General features: G+C 42.0%; 3 protein-coding genes across 5 annotated transcripts in view; 1 reads left to right on the forward strand and 2 right to left on the reverse strand.

Moving 5' to 3' along the window:
* The first annotated feature begins 1,303 nt into the window (after window positions 1-1,303).
* On the forward strand, window positions 1,304-7,090 carry LOC109884831 (GDP-L-fucose synthase-like). Its single transcript, XM_031814041.1, has 10 exons — window positions 1,304-1,468; window positions 1,934-2,048; window positions 2,890-3,018; window positions 3,319-3,392; window positions 4,867-5,000; window positions 5,823-5,887; window positions 6,045-6,111; window positions 6,242-6,321; window positions 6,640-6,739; window positions 6,974-7,090. Exons 1-10 carry the CDS (start codon window positions 1,314-1,316, stop codon window positions 7,027-7,029), a joined length of 975 nt encoding a protein of 324 aa, XP_031669901.1. The 5' UTR covers window positions 1,304-1,313; the 3' UTR covers window positions 7,030-7,090.
* A 1,866-nt stretch (window positions 7,091-8,956) lies between these two features.
* LOC116359939 (general transcription factor IIF subunit 1-like) lies at window positions 8,957-11,413 on the reverse strand. Of its 3 annotated transcripts, none has more exons than XM_031814053.1 (5): window positions 11,367-11,413; window positions 10,921-10,994; window positions 10,273-10,398; window positions 9,933-10,086; window positions 8,957-9,730 (listed from the first exon to the last, which is right to left on the reverse strand). In XM_031814053.1, exons 4-5 carry the CDS (start codon window positions 10,028-10,030, stop codon window positions 9,526-9,528), a joined length of 303 nt encoding a protein of 100 aa, XP_031669913.1. In that variant the 5' UTR covers window positions 10,031-10,086; window positions 10,273-10,398; window positions 10,921-10,994; window positions 11,367-11,413; the 3' UTR covers window positions 8,957-9,525. The 3 variants fall into 3 exon arrangements, with proteins under 3 accessions (XP_031669913.1, XP_031669911.1, XP_031669912.1); XM_031814051.1 differs by having other exon boundaries at window positions 10,273-10,401; XM_031814052.1 differs by having other exon boundaries at window positions 10,273-10,401; window positions 10,924-10,994; window positions 11,367-11,409.
* LOC109893603 (general transcription factor IIF subunit 1-like) overlaps window positions 8,957-13,735 on the reverse strand; it is a 28,260-nt gene continuing 23,481 nt past the window's right edge. Inside the window, exon 15 of the mRNA XM_031814044.1 lies at window positions 8,957-9,450. The gene's annotated coding sequence lies outside the window, so the exon portion shown is untranslated. The remainder of the gene's footprint in view (window positions 9,451-13,735) is intronic.

Here is a 13,735-nt window from a genome sequence, read left to right on the forward strand (position 1 = left end):
TACCACAAGTATTGTGTTACTATTAATTGTTTTATTTAGAAAATTGTTTATACTCTGAATTGTTGGGAAAGGGCTCAAAAGTAAGCATTTAACGGTAAAGTCTACACCTGTTGTATTCGGTGCATGTGACTAATTCCTTTTTTATTTGACTTGAAATGCGTTAAATTGTAGCCAATTATATGCCTGTTTTCTTAATTGCATCTCAATTTCCAACAGAAGTTATATAAAATGTTTGTTTTTTCACCAAACCTATCTTAACAGTTATTAACAGGCTATTCCTGGTATTTTCTAATTGTGGTACGTGAGTGATAGTTCAGATAAAAGTAGGATAGTCAGATTCTCTACACATGCTATCAAATAGCTTACAGGTAGCCTATGGAAGGGTGAATGTGTCTCCCGCCTGCTGCTTTGCTAAGGACATAGTCTGGAAGACAAGATAGCCTCAGTTCAGTACTTGAGCGCACAAATGATCTAATATCGACTTTATTTGAACTTTTTGCAGATTTGAATTCAAAACAATTACTTTGTGTTTCTATTGACACAATTAATATCCAAATAACACGAGTTACACATTCTTGTCGAGTTAAAAATGGCCGACTAATTTTAATAAAAAATAGCCCACATAGACTACGGATTAATATTTGCTATTATTTCCCTACAATGTTTGTATTTAACATATTATAATACATTTTATTTCGTCAGACCTCATATACTTTTAGGCTACTATTTGGTTTGCTTGGCTAAAATAATGTCAGTAGTGTACCCTATATGACAATATGATATTGTAATAGAGGCTACTGTTTTGTAATATAGCCTAACCCTTATTTCCCCCTGTTACATTTGAAAAATGAAATATCTGTCGATATTGGCATAGGCTGTTTGTTTATACTTTTGATAGGCTAACATTGTCATAATACCATTCACTCCCATTTTGGGCTCTTGAGCTTAATATTTAATATGCCAAATTAGATTTATTTCAAAATAAAAAAGTTAATAAATGTAGATAGGAAATAAATACAATAAAGTAGCCTCCATGATTAAACAAATGTGGCTACAATGAAATTGTAATTGAAACGAAAAGTGTGTTAATACCTTTCAACTTGCGTTTGATGTTGTATAGCATATATTTGATTAATTCCTTACTGGCCTAAATGTAAAAAAAAATTATTATTACGTTTTAAAGTAGGCTATAAATAGGGCCATGATCATACTGTCAGTCATATCAGCCTACTTTGTTTTAGGCTTCAGCGTAATAACAGTATGTGAATATCACAACTGAAAAATTAAAGTTCGCATTCATTGATCAGTGAGAGATGGATTCGCAGACGAAGGCTGAGCCGATGCGCGTGCTCGTCACGGGCGGATCAGGATTGGTCGGGAAGGCCATCGAGCACGTGGTGAAACAGGAAGGCGGCTGTCTCGAGGGCGAGCAGTGGACCTTCCTGTCCTCCAAGGAGGCCAACCTCGTGTAAGTTATGTCACATTAACTTCATATTCTCAGCAGAGCTGGTCTGAGGCTTGGTCGATGCAGATAAAAATGGCCTAGCCTATATACAAGAGATGCCATATTCTTCATGCCCGAGAAACACCTACATAACATATTTCTATAGGTAAAGTATGTCATGTTGCACTGTATGAAATCCTGTTATGACCCTTTTACATCTGTGGCTGGTTTTGTGGTTCCAACAGGAACAAAATAAGTTCACTCGTGGAAAAAATATTATATTCTCTGCTATTCTATTATTTTCTGATCTATTCTATAGATATGTAGATTGATGCATAGATACAGTATATATTTAGAGTTTCTATATAGTTCCTGTTGGAACCACATTCAATGTTTAGCTAATTACATTCGTGCATGCATACTTTTATGAGATTGATGTGTTTCCATTAAATGGTATGGTGATGATGATGATGACAGTTGTTCTGCCAGAGATCTACAACAGACAAGAGCAGTGTTTGAGAAGTATCGGCCCACCCATGTCATCCACCTGGCTGCCAAGGTGGGAGGACTATATCTTCACATGAAGGAGAACCTACACTTTCTGGTGAGCTTACCTAACTACCCAGTTTGTTTTAATACCTAGGCTATACGTTTCTGTCCCAAACTACATTTGTTCAATCAGGGATGGGTCCAGAAATTCGAAACGGGCATTTCTAACTCACTGGCCCATTTCTTTGCCTGGCACCCCAATTGTTAACCAAATAATGATATTTGTGTACAAAACCCCCAGTTTAGACAGGCTGATGGGCTGAAGATGGAACCAGCCCATCTGATATTTTGCCTGAACTACCTAAAGGCCAGTCCGTGAAATGGTTTGTCTTATCTAGCTACTGGTTGAATGCACCGACTGGAAGCAGCTCTGGAAAAGATCTTCTGCTGAATGACCTGAATATAAATGTCCATGTTCGCCTGGCCGGGCAACTACTTAGGCTGAAATTCCATTGAACTTGTCAAAGTGAAGTTTACACAGTGACTTTGTTGGCAAATGTATTCATCTTAATTCCAAAAGGGTATTAATCCATCTGTTTATTTATTATATTTTGTATGTAACCTTTATTTAACTAGGCAAGTCAGTTAAGAACAAATGTGTATTTACAATGATGGGCTACAGCCTAATAACAGTATGTGAATATCACAACTGAAAAAATAGAAGTTAGCATTCTTTGAGAGTGAGTGAGAGTGAGAGATGGTTTTGCAGACGAAGGCTGAGCGGATGCGCGTGCTCGTCATGGGCGGGGTGTTAGTGAGCAAATGCATTCTTTTAATTCATTTGTGTAAAAACAAGTTATTATGTAAAAACAAGTTATTGTGTAAAAACAAGTTATGGTGTAAGAGTCGCAATACAGGTTTTATTGAATTGAGACCACAGTGTCTTGCCTTCACAGAGGGACAACCTTCGCATCAATGACAATGTGCTGCAGACGTCTCACGAAAGGGGCGTCACCAAGGTGGTGTCCTGTCTGTCCAGCTGCATCTTTCCTGACAAGACCACATACCCTATTGATGAGAGCATGGTGAGTTGAACAACCAGTAAGGCCAAATCAATGAGATTATGTTGTGTTTAACTTTAATACTAAAATACTATGGTGGCATCAAATTGCACCCAATTCCCTATATAGTACATTCTTTTTAACCAGAGACCTAATGACCCTGGTCAAAGGTAGGAGTCAAGAGTTTAGGGTGCCATTTGGGACCGAGTATGTGCCCAGTGACAGTAGAACTACTCTATGTTTGGGGGATCTCTGGCCCTCCAAACTGGGATTTTTAATAAAAGATGGTGTATGATCACTCATGCTTTCTTCCCCTTCCCACAGATCCACAATGGGCCTCCACATGACTCAAACTTTGGCTACTCACATGCCAAAAGAATGATTGATATTCAGAACAGGTGAGCTGGTGACTAATCTGTTACCTGTGCAGGTACATTAGCACACATTTGAAAGACCCACTCCAGCCTCCCTTGCACCTCATTTATCACCTGATAACAAAAGATGCATTTCAGCAGCTGGTGCAGGTCCCTCATTACATGGCACAGCCCAGCTAGCACATAATGTTCTGAGAACCATGTGTTTCTTGTGTGGGAATTTCAGTACTTTAGCATAACATTTCCTACAGGTTCCTCATGGTTCTATTTAAAGTTATGCTCTCAGAAAGTTAAGAAACAACGTTCTTCTGTGGGAATTTCAGAATTTCAGCATAATGTTTCCTACAGGTTTCTTCATGGTTCTATTTAAAGTAATGTTCTCAAATTGTTCAGAGAACATTAAGAACAACGTTCTTATGTGGGAATTTCAGTACTTCAGCGTAAAGTTTCCTACAGGTTTCCTCATGGTTCTATTTAGTAATATTCTCAGAACATTAAGACAACTTTCCATTAAAACCACAAGAGCGTTCTAAAAATATTACTTATGAACATATACATTCCGTTCTCAGCATCAACAAAACTCTCTCTATCCTCTATCTTGTTAAGTGAGTTCAGGAAGTGGCCGCACCCACTAATTGGCCACAGCTGATCTTTATGAGCACTTGTTTCCTTTGAAATGGGGTCTGTTTGAATAGACTAAAATACACAGCTTTGTATAAGTTACAAAACATGGCATGCTATCTCCAACCTGGCCAACCTCAGTGGACTGAGTCCATTGGATAGGAAACATAAGATCATAGGTTTAAATCTTATAGGCTCCTTGTGACAATAAAAAAGAGATATGTTTGCCATGATTAACGCCTAAGCAATTTAATTTCCATGTGTCCCATCTGTGCTTGGTGTTCAAAACAGTTAACCTAAGCTAGCAGTGTTGTTAAACGTCTTACTGAATATTATATAATTACATTCAAATAACCTATCATTTCATTATCAGAACATTAATAAAACCTCCCAGGAAAACTTTCAGGGAATCATTGTAAAACGTTCTCAGAACGTCCCTGCAACCAAAAAATGAATGTTCTCAGAACGTAAAAAAAGTAAGTTTCACCGGTCAGGAAACTTAGGCGTTTGTTCCCAGAACCAATGGGAAACCAAAAACATATGTTCCCACAACTTCCAAGGAACCTCTATTGCTCTGCTATTGTTCTGGGAATGGGGATGACATCGCTATGCATCCATCAGACTAACCCCTTGAATTGCCAACTCCTTGAATTTTGGCATTGTGTCAACAAAAAAAAACTATTTTTTTAAAAAGAAATTTATTCTACCCCTAAGGGTTTGTACCTTGTATTGTATGTGTACTTAGAATATTGTTTTAAAAAATAGCTGGAGTGGGTCATTAGTGTTCTAACCACAACATGATTGTGTGTGTGTGTGTGTGTGTGTGTGTGTGTGTGTGTGTGTGTGTGTGTGTGTGTGTGGACTTGATTGACAACAGGGGATACTTTGCGCAGCATGGGCGTCGCTACACTGCCGTAATCCCGACTAACGTGTATGGTCCATATGACAACTTCAACTTTGAAAATGGTCACGTGCTCTCAGTGCTCATGCATAAGACATATGCTGCTAAAAGTAAGTAACACACACACACACACACACACACACACACACACACACACACACACACACACACACACACACACACACACACACACACACACACACACACAGGACACCTACAGCAGCGGATGTCACAGGAAGACCAAAAAGATCATCAAGGACATCAACCACCCGAGCCACTGCCTGTTCACCCCGCTATCATCCAGAAGGCGAGGTCAGTACAGGTGCATCAAAGCTGGGACCGAGAGACTGAAAAACAGCTTCTATCTCAAGGCCATCAGACTGTTAAACAGCCATCACTAACATAGAGAAGCTGCTGCCTACATACAGACTCAAATCACTGGCCACGTTAATAAATGGATTTGATAAAGGTATCACTAGTCACTTTAAATAACACCACTTTAATGATGTCTAAATATCCTACATTACTCATCTCATATGTATATACTGTATTCTATACCATCTACTGCATCTTGCCTATGCCGCACTGCCATCGCTCATTCATATATTTATATGTACATATTCTTATTAATCCCTTCACATTTGTGTGTATAAGGAAGTTGTTGTGAATTTGTTTGCTTTATCTTGGCCAGGTTGCAGTTGTAAATGAGAACTTGTTCTCAACTAGCCTTCCTGGTTAAATAAAGGTGAAAGAAAAAAGAAAAAAATGTACTGCACTGTCAGAACTAGCAGCACAAGCATTTCGCTACACTCGCATTAACATCTGCTAACCATGTGTATGTGACCAATACAATTTGATTTGATTTGACGTACACACACACAGACAGATAGACAGATCCAAACGCATACTCCGTTCTACTCTCCTTCTAACAGAGGAGGGAACCCCACTACAGGTGTGGGGCTCCGGAACACCCAGGAGACAATTCATCTACTCTCTGGTATGTTTAGTGAATTACTGTGTGTGTGTGTGTGTGTGTGTGTGTGTGTGTGTGTGTGTGTGTGTGTGTGTGTGTGTGTGTGTGTGTGTGTGTGTGTGTGTGTGTGTGTCAGATATGTGTGTGTGTGTACATTAAATCTGTGTGTGTGTTTTCTCAGGATGTAGCACGTCTGTTCCTCTGGGTGCTGCGGGAGTATGATGAGATTGACCCCATCATTCTCTCTGGTGAGTCCAACATGGTGTGTGTGTGTGTGTGTGTGTGATCAGTCAATGTGTGTGTGTGTGTGTGATCAGTCAATGTGTGTGTGTACCATATGTAACTGGACCAAGCTCCTTTGTCACTTGTTTCTCACAGTGGGGGAGGAGGAGGAGCTCCCCATCAAGGACGCCGTACAGATGATTGCAGATGCCCTGGACTTCAAAGGTCAAATAGTTGTATCCTTCCACAGGTTGCGTACGCCTGATAGGAGTTGCTCCTAGGCACAGATCTAGGAACAGCGTATCTTCCTCAATTTCTTACCTTACCATTATTCAAATTTGACCTTAGACCAGTGTCTAGAACCAATCTAGTAGAATCCTTAGTACAACACCAGCAACCATATCTAAAGGTTCATTACACCTGTTGGACTGAAAGACGTACAGATGTAGTACATTAAATGCCCACTCGGACTGGCTGTCCCCCATATCCGTTGCACTGTAACTATGTCATCTCCCTGTGCTTTGCCTTCTGTGGCCCTTGACCTATGACATCAGTTCGACACCAGCAAGTCAGACGGTCAGATGAAGAAGACGGCCAGCAACGCCAAGCTGCGACGCTACCTCCCTGACTTCACCTTCACGCCGCTCTCTGAAGGTCAGAGATCCAAATATTGAGGGTTGTATTTCCTGTCCAGAAAACAACTCAATATTGTAGTTGGAATTAGTTGCCTTGTAAATAACACAGACCCATTACAGCATGATATTTGATACCTATCTGGTTATTGGTCGTTTTATGATTATGATGAAAGTAACGTTCACAGTGATTAAACCACTCTTCCAAAATGCACAGTATCCATAGATGACTGACTGTGTCTCTCCTCCCCTACAGGTATCAAGAAGACCTGTGATTGGTTCGTGAACAATTACGACATAGCCCGAACATGAAGACCAATGAAGGTCGAGACATGAATATTGTTTAATGAAAAAGATCAGGGCTACATCCCAATACTACTACTGTGCCTTCCAAGTCTTGTGTCCTTGTCTTCATACCAACTGATTAGTGAAAGTTCTGGATAGGTTTCACCATCTGGCCGGTTAAGTTCTGTCAGATCAGTGGGCATGAAGTAAAGGCACACAGGACTCACAATTTCTGCACTCACAATACCCCACCTTGTTGTTCTCCCCAGAACTGTCTGGCAACCATTTTGGATCCTTTCTCCTCTATTTGCACCGTTGATGTCAGGGATTGACATTAAGGTTTGAAAGGCTCTTGCCCATTGGACAGCAGTTTTTTTTGTTGGTTGCCTGATGATTACTGTCACTTGACAGAACATTTTCAAGTAATTTTTTACAAGCAAAATGGTCACAGGGATACTTTGGGATTTTGGCAATGAGGCCCATTATCTACTTCCCCAGAGGCTGTTGAACTCCTGGATACCATTTTTATGTCTCTTTGTCCAGTATGAAGGAACTTAGAGGTCATTTTGTGAGCCAATGCTAACTAGTGTTAGCACAATGACTGGAAGTCTATGAGTATCTGCTAGCATGCTATGAAGTAGAAAAATCAGTTTGAATGCGTAACTTTTGCAGCGCATGAGACCCTTCTACAATCTGGTTGTAAGCATACCGGCTCTGGGAGACTAAGATTTAGACGCACAGCTCACAATCGAGAGCAACAGGATATAGTATTGTCTGGCGCTCTGCTCACCCTGACCAATAGTTATACTTCCTGTGTAGCAGGACCAAAAAAATGTAAGTGTAGCCCCTATGTTAGGCTACTGAAATTCAGTTTTGAAAAATCCCCTGCCTAATGGGGCAACCACAGAGCAGGTTCAACTTGTCTGGATGGCATAAATTGTCCGTCTTTTCCTTAAACAATAGGGAGGAACCAGAAAAATCCCCTGGGGAAACCTCAGAGCAGGTTCAACTTGCTTGACTGCTCAGTTCATTTGCTCCAAGCAATAGGGGCAACCCTTAAGGTCAATCCCTGATTATGTCCTCCATTACATGTCCTTCCCTGATGGTGTCTGAACTGGTCCAGCCACCTGATCCCCTACAGTATGACTACCAGTTACTATGAGCAATACTGCAGCCGTGTTTACACTCAAATACATCATTCTTTTCATTTTAATATCTAACATATATAGTTGAAGTGTATGATCTATTTGTGATTGAATATTGACAAAAATATGGACTTTTTCTTGATGTAAGAATGAGGTGTCAGTCATTGAGAGTGATGCTGAATTACATGTTTTCTCACTACAAAACAACAAGTATAAGCCTACAGTAAAGTAGCCTGGATCTAAACATTGGAGCCAACTGTTTCTCATCATTCACTGGCCTCGGTCCACAATGCAGATCATAATACTGGTTTGTGTTAAAAGATTGTGATTTATCTGGGATGAACATATCAGAAACTAATATAAAGTCAACTTCCTGAAGAATCTTGAGAATTAGGACATCACTGTCGCTCCACCTCACTGTAAAAAAATGTTATCAATACATTGTAGAAACAGGACAGGAAGAAGCAGGTTTTTAGGGGTCAAACGACAGTTTCAAATGTCAACAAAGTTTGACGATAACACTGAGGAAGCCAAGATCATTTGGGATCTGCCAGTAATCGCTCCATTAATAAACAGTCAGATGTGCCATCAGTATATTTGACTCTACTCTTATCTAAGTAAGTACATACACAACAGTTGCTGCAAAGTAGATTTCCAATGAATCCACTGGATAGCACAGTAGACCTCTGGCAGAACCTCAAAGAATATTAGTGTGTCTTCATTGAAAAGCCTTAAGATGTATGACATCATTGTCCAGTGTTCTGCTTCTAATTATGTAAACCAACCAGAAACATGACAAGGAGACCAGCCACGGCAACAGCAGGGTTTTTATTACAAATGAAAATAAACAAAAAAGACAATTCTAAAATGAGAAATAGAGGCCTGGGGAGATACGGCAAATCGTACAAAATAACCCACACTTGTCTTGTTGAATCCAGTGGGTTGTGGTGGGAGATGAGTCAGCAGGCAAGATCTACACGGAATGTTTTCGTTGATACCTTCACATCTGCGTAATTCATTGATAAACCTACATCTTGTAAGAGTAAGTTGTTTAACCTGAAAGGACTGCCACAGGTACAGTTGACTTCAAACCATTTCTAGAGACAGACATTGAGGCTAGTTTACACACCGCATCTCAAATCAGTTGCGTAACACTTTTCTTTCTACCTTATTCCACTCTCTTCCAAGGACCCTGTTCTATCCTTCTCCTCCTTCCGCTGATCAATCAATGAGGACGTTGCTCTCATCCTCTTCCTCTCCTATTCATCTCCTCCTCCCTCCCTAGGTCGTGTTCATTAGGCACCAAAGGGACTGAAAGAGGAACTTGGACTCAGTCTCCATTTTAAAAGGCATATGCCCTAATGAACACGAGCCCGGTTTACTCTGTGAGGTAGAAGTGCATCTTGTCGTTGACGTTCTTCCTCTCGGGGTTGAGGCGTTTGAGGATCTGGGCCAGGACGTTGACCGTCTGCTCGCTGCTCAGGCCAGTCTTCTTGGTCTGGAACTTCTTCAGCAGGTCCTTGGTGGTCATGGGCTTCCGGATCAGGTAGCGACGCACCGCCTCCTCCGTCAGCTGAACGTCACTGTGGAGAGGTAGGATGGAGAGTGGGACAAAACACCAGGGAGAGGGTGTGTGGTGGAAGGGGGGAGAGAATAAGAAGAAAGACCGTGCGTGTGGGAGAGGACAGAGAAAAGAGGGAGAGAGACAGAACGAGAGTGTGTGTGAGCTAGAGAGGGTAAGGGTGAGAAAAGTGAACAAACAGGAGAGATTGAAGAGGAATATACCTGGAACTGGGGGTTGATTTGCCTGAGGGGGGCTGTGGCGTGCTCTTCCCTGAGGGGGCAGGACTCTGGGTGGTGACAGCCGTACTGCTGGACTCCATCTTCAGCCTCTTGGCAGCTGGAGACTCAGAGCTACCACCCACCACCTGTCTCTTACCTGTGAGGGGAGGGAGCAGGGTGACGGACGTTAAAGAAGAGTTAGCATGCAGTGCTGAGGTCACACATAGCCTTAAGGTACCACAAACAAAATAAGACTTCCAGATCCTGTGAAAATGTCAATATAAATGACAACATTACAAATATAACATCTATTTCCCATCTGTGAATATGTGTGTGTGTGTACCTTGCTCCAGTTTGCTAGCGGCGGCTCTGAGTGTGTTGGAGGCTGAGTCTGTGTTCCAGGGCGACTGCCAGTCCTGGAGCTGCCTCCAGAGCCACGCCCACCACCGCGCTTAGGAGGAGTACGCTTCTTCTGGGGGGGGGGGGGGGGGGGGGGGGGGGTAGTGAGGAAATGGGGAACGTTAAGAGTGGTAGTCAAGAGCATTGTCCACGAGAGCCACTCTCAACCTCTCAGGACCCAGACCAAGAAAGACCCAGTGTTTGCAGACCATTATCACACCAACACCAGTTGAAATGTGGAATACCAAGATAGAGAGTCAGACCAACACCAACCACATCAAAGGGTTAAAAAGGCCTGTTTTTGTGCCCACACTGCTGCCACACTAGGGAAGCAAGATACCCTGGAAATTGTGTGTTGTGTCACCCCTTTTGTGCCACATAGAAACTACAAAATATGGTATCAGGTTCATCAACTACCAGAGTCTTGTTCAAGACTTTTAGAAAAGCCCCAGATCTTAGGCACCGTAACCCAGATCAAGAACACGATATCAAGACTCCATCTCTGCAAGAAAGACAGGGAAATGGGGTTGACATTGAACAGTGGCACTACAAAAGGGACCACACACAAACTAACACTCTCACACACACACACCACCATGAAGAGAGCGGAGGCTGCCTCTCCATCGATGTCGCTGTCCTCCGAAGTGTCCGACTCACCGCTGCTGTCTGAAACACACACACAACATTATCACATCATAGCCCCCTTCAACAAAAACACACAACATTATCACATCATAGCCCCCTTCAACAAAAACACACAACATTATCACATCATAGCCCCCTTCAACAAAAACACACAACATTATCACATCATAGCCCCCTTCAACAAAAACACACAACATTATCACATCATAGCCCCCATCAAAACAAAAACACACAACATTATCACATCATAGCCCCCTTCAACAAAAACACACAACATTATCACATCATAGCCCCCTTCAACAAAAACACAGTATATTTCTGTGGGTTCAAGTCTTGCCACTTCCCTGTGATACCTGATCAGTAAAGATTCTAAAGAAGAAGAAAAACTGCTACCTCTCTTCTTCTTCGTCTGGACTGGGGTCTTCTTCCCTTCCTCCTCCTCCTCTTTCCCCTCTTCCTCGTTCTGTTTCTCCTCCTCGCTCTCTTCCTCACTCTCCGATGCCTCGTCGATTCCTGTGAACAGAGTTAAAGTTCTTAGAATTCACACACATGAACACGTATTGTTTCCATGGGGGTGCCCTCTGACCTTTGGGAACGGCCTCTTTATTGGACTTGGCCTTCTCTTCGCCGACCTCTTCCTCTGAACTGCAGGAACAAGGGAGTAAGGAGCGAGAGAGCGAGGAAGGGATGAAAGAGAAACAGATGTGAGAAAATAAATGAGGTTGCAGGAAGTGTGTGTATGGCTCTACAAGTGTCTCTGGTGTGTGACCATACAGCTGTCAATAGAAGTACAGTGCATTCTGAAAGTATTCAGACCCTTCACTCAGTCCTTTGTTGAAGCACCTTTGGCAGCGATTACAGCCTCAAGTCTTCTTGGGTCTGATGCTACAACACTTGTATTTGAGGAGTTTCCCATTCTTCTCTGCAGATCCTCTCAAGCTCTGTCAGGTTAGATGCGGAGAGTCGCTTCACAGCTTTTTTTCAGTCTCTCGGTCCCTGCTTTGATGCACCTGTACTGACCTCGCCTTCTGGATGATAGCGGGGTGAACAGGTAGTGGCTCGGGGGGTTGTTGTCCTTGATGATCTTTATGGCATTCCTGTGACATCGGGTGGTGTAGGTGTCCTGGAGGGCAGGTAGTTTGCCCCCGGTGATGCGTTGTGCAGACCTCACTACCCTCTGGAGAGCCTTACGGTTGTGGGCGGAGCAGTTGCCGTACCAGGCGGTGATACAGCCCGACAGGATGCTCTCGATTATGCATCTGTAAAAAAAATTGAGTGCTTTTGGTGACAAGCCGAATTTCTTTAGCCTCCTGAGGTTGAAGAGGTGCTGCTCCGCCTTCTTCACGATGCTGTCTGTGTGGGTGGCCCAATTCAGTTTGTCCGTGATGTGTACTCCGAGGAACTTAAAACTTACTACCCTCTCCACTACTGTCCCGTCGATGTGGATCGGGGGGGTGCTCCCTCTGCTGTTTCCTGAAGTCCACAATCATCTCCTTTGTTTTGTTGACGTTGAGTGTGAGGGTATTTTTCTGACACCACACTCCGAGGGCCCTTGTTAATAAGAATTTGTTTTTAACTTACTTTCCTAGTTAAATAAAGGTTAAAAATGTCTTATGGCTTAGATCCCACTAAGGGGATCGATATGACAACAGACAGTGAAAATGCAGGGCGCCAAATTCAAAACAACAGAAATCTCATAATTAAAATTCCTTAAGCATAGAAGTATTTTACACCATTTTAAAGATAAACTTGTTGTTAATCCCACCCCAGTGTCCGATTTCAAAAAGGCTTTACGAAGAAAGCACACCAAACGATTATGTTAGGTCTGCACCTAGTTACAGAAAAACACAGCCCTTTTTCCAGCCAAAGAGAGAAGTCACAAAAAGCAGAAATAGAGATAAAAATGAATCACTAACCTTTGATAAACTTCATCAGATGACACTCATAGGACTTCATGTTACACAATACATGTATGTTTTGTTCAATAAAGTTCATATTTATATACAGAAATCTGAGTTTACATTGGCGCGTTATTTTCAGTAGTTCCAAAACATCCAGTGATTTTTAAGAGAGCCACGTCAATTTACAGAAATACTCATCATAAATGTTGATGAAAATACAAGTGTTATGCATGGAACTTTAGATAAACTTCTCCTTAATGCAACCGCTGTGTCAGATTTCAAAATAGCTTTACCGAAAAAGCACACCATGCAATGGTAATCTGAGTACAGCGCTCAGACAACAAAACAAGCCAAATAGATATCCGCCATGGTGTGGAGTCAACAGAAGTCAGAAATAGCATTATAAATATTCACTTACCTTTGATGATCTTCATCAGAATGCACTCCCAGGAATCCCAGTTCCACAATAAATGTTTGATTTGTTGATAAAGTCCATAATTTATGTCCAAATACCAAATTTTTGTTCACGCGTTTAGCCCAGTAATCCAAATTCATGAGGCGCGAGCAGACGAAAAGTAAAAAAGTTCCGTTACAGTATGTAGAAACATGTCAAACGATGTATAGAATCAATCTTTAGGATGTTTTTAACATAAATCTTCAATTATGTTTCAACCGGAGAATTCCTTTGTCTGTAGGAATGCAGTGGGACACAAGCTAACTCTCACGTGAACGCGCGTGGTCACCTCATGGCACTCTGGCAGACCTCTGACTCATTCAGCTCTCATTCCTCCCTCCTTCAAAGTCGAAGCATCAAACAAGGTTCTAAAGACTGTTGACATCTAGTGGAAGCCGTAGGAAGTG

Source organism: Oncorhynchus kisutch, unplaced genomic scaffold (assembly GCF_002021735.2).
Source record: "Oncorhynchus kisutch isolate 150728-3 unplaced genomic scaffold, Okis_V2 Okis06b-Okis10b_hom, whole genome shotgun sequence".
Taxonomy (NCBI): Eukaryota; Metazoa; Chordata; class Actinopteri; order Salmoniformes; family Salmonidae; genus Oncorhynchus; species Oncorhynchus kisutch.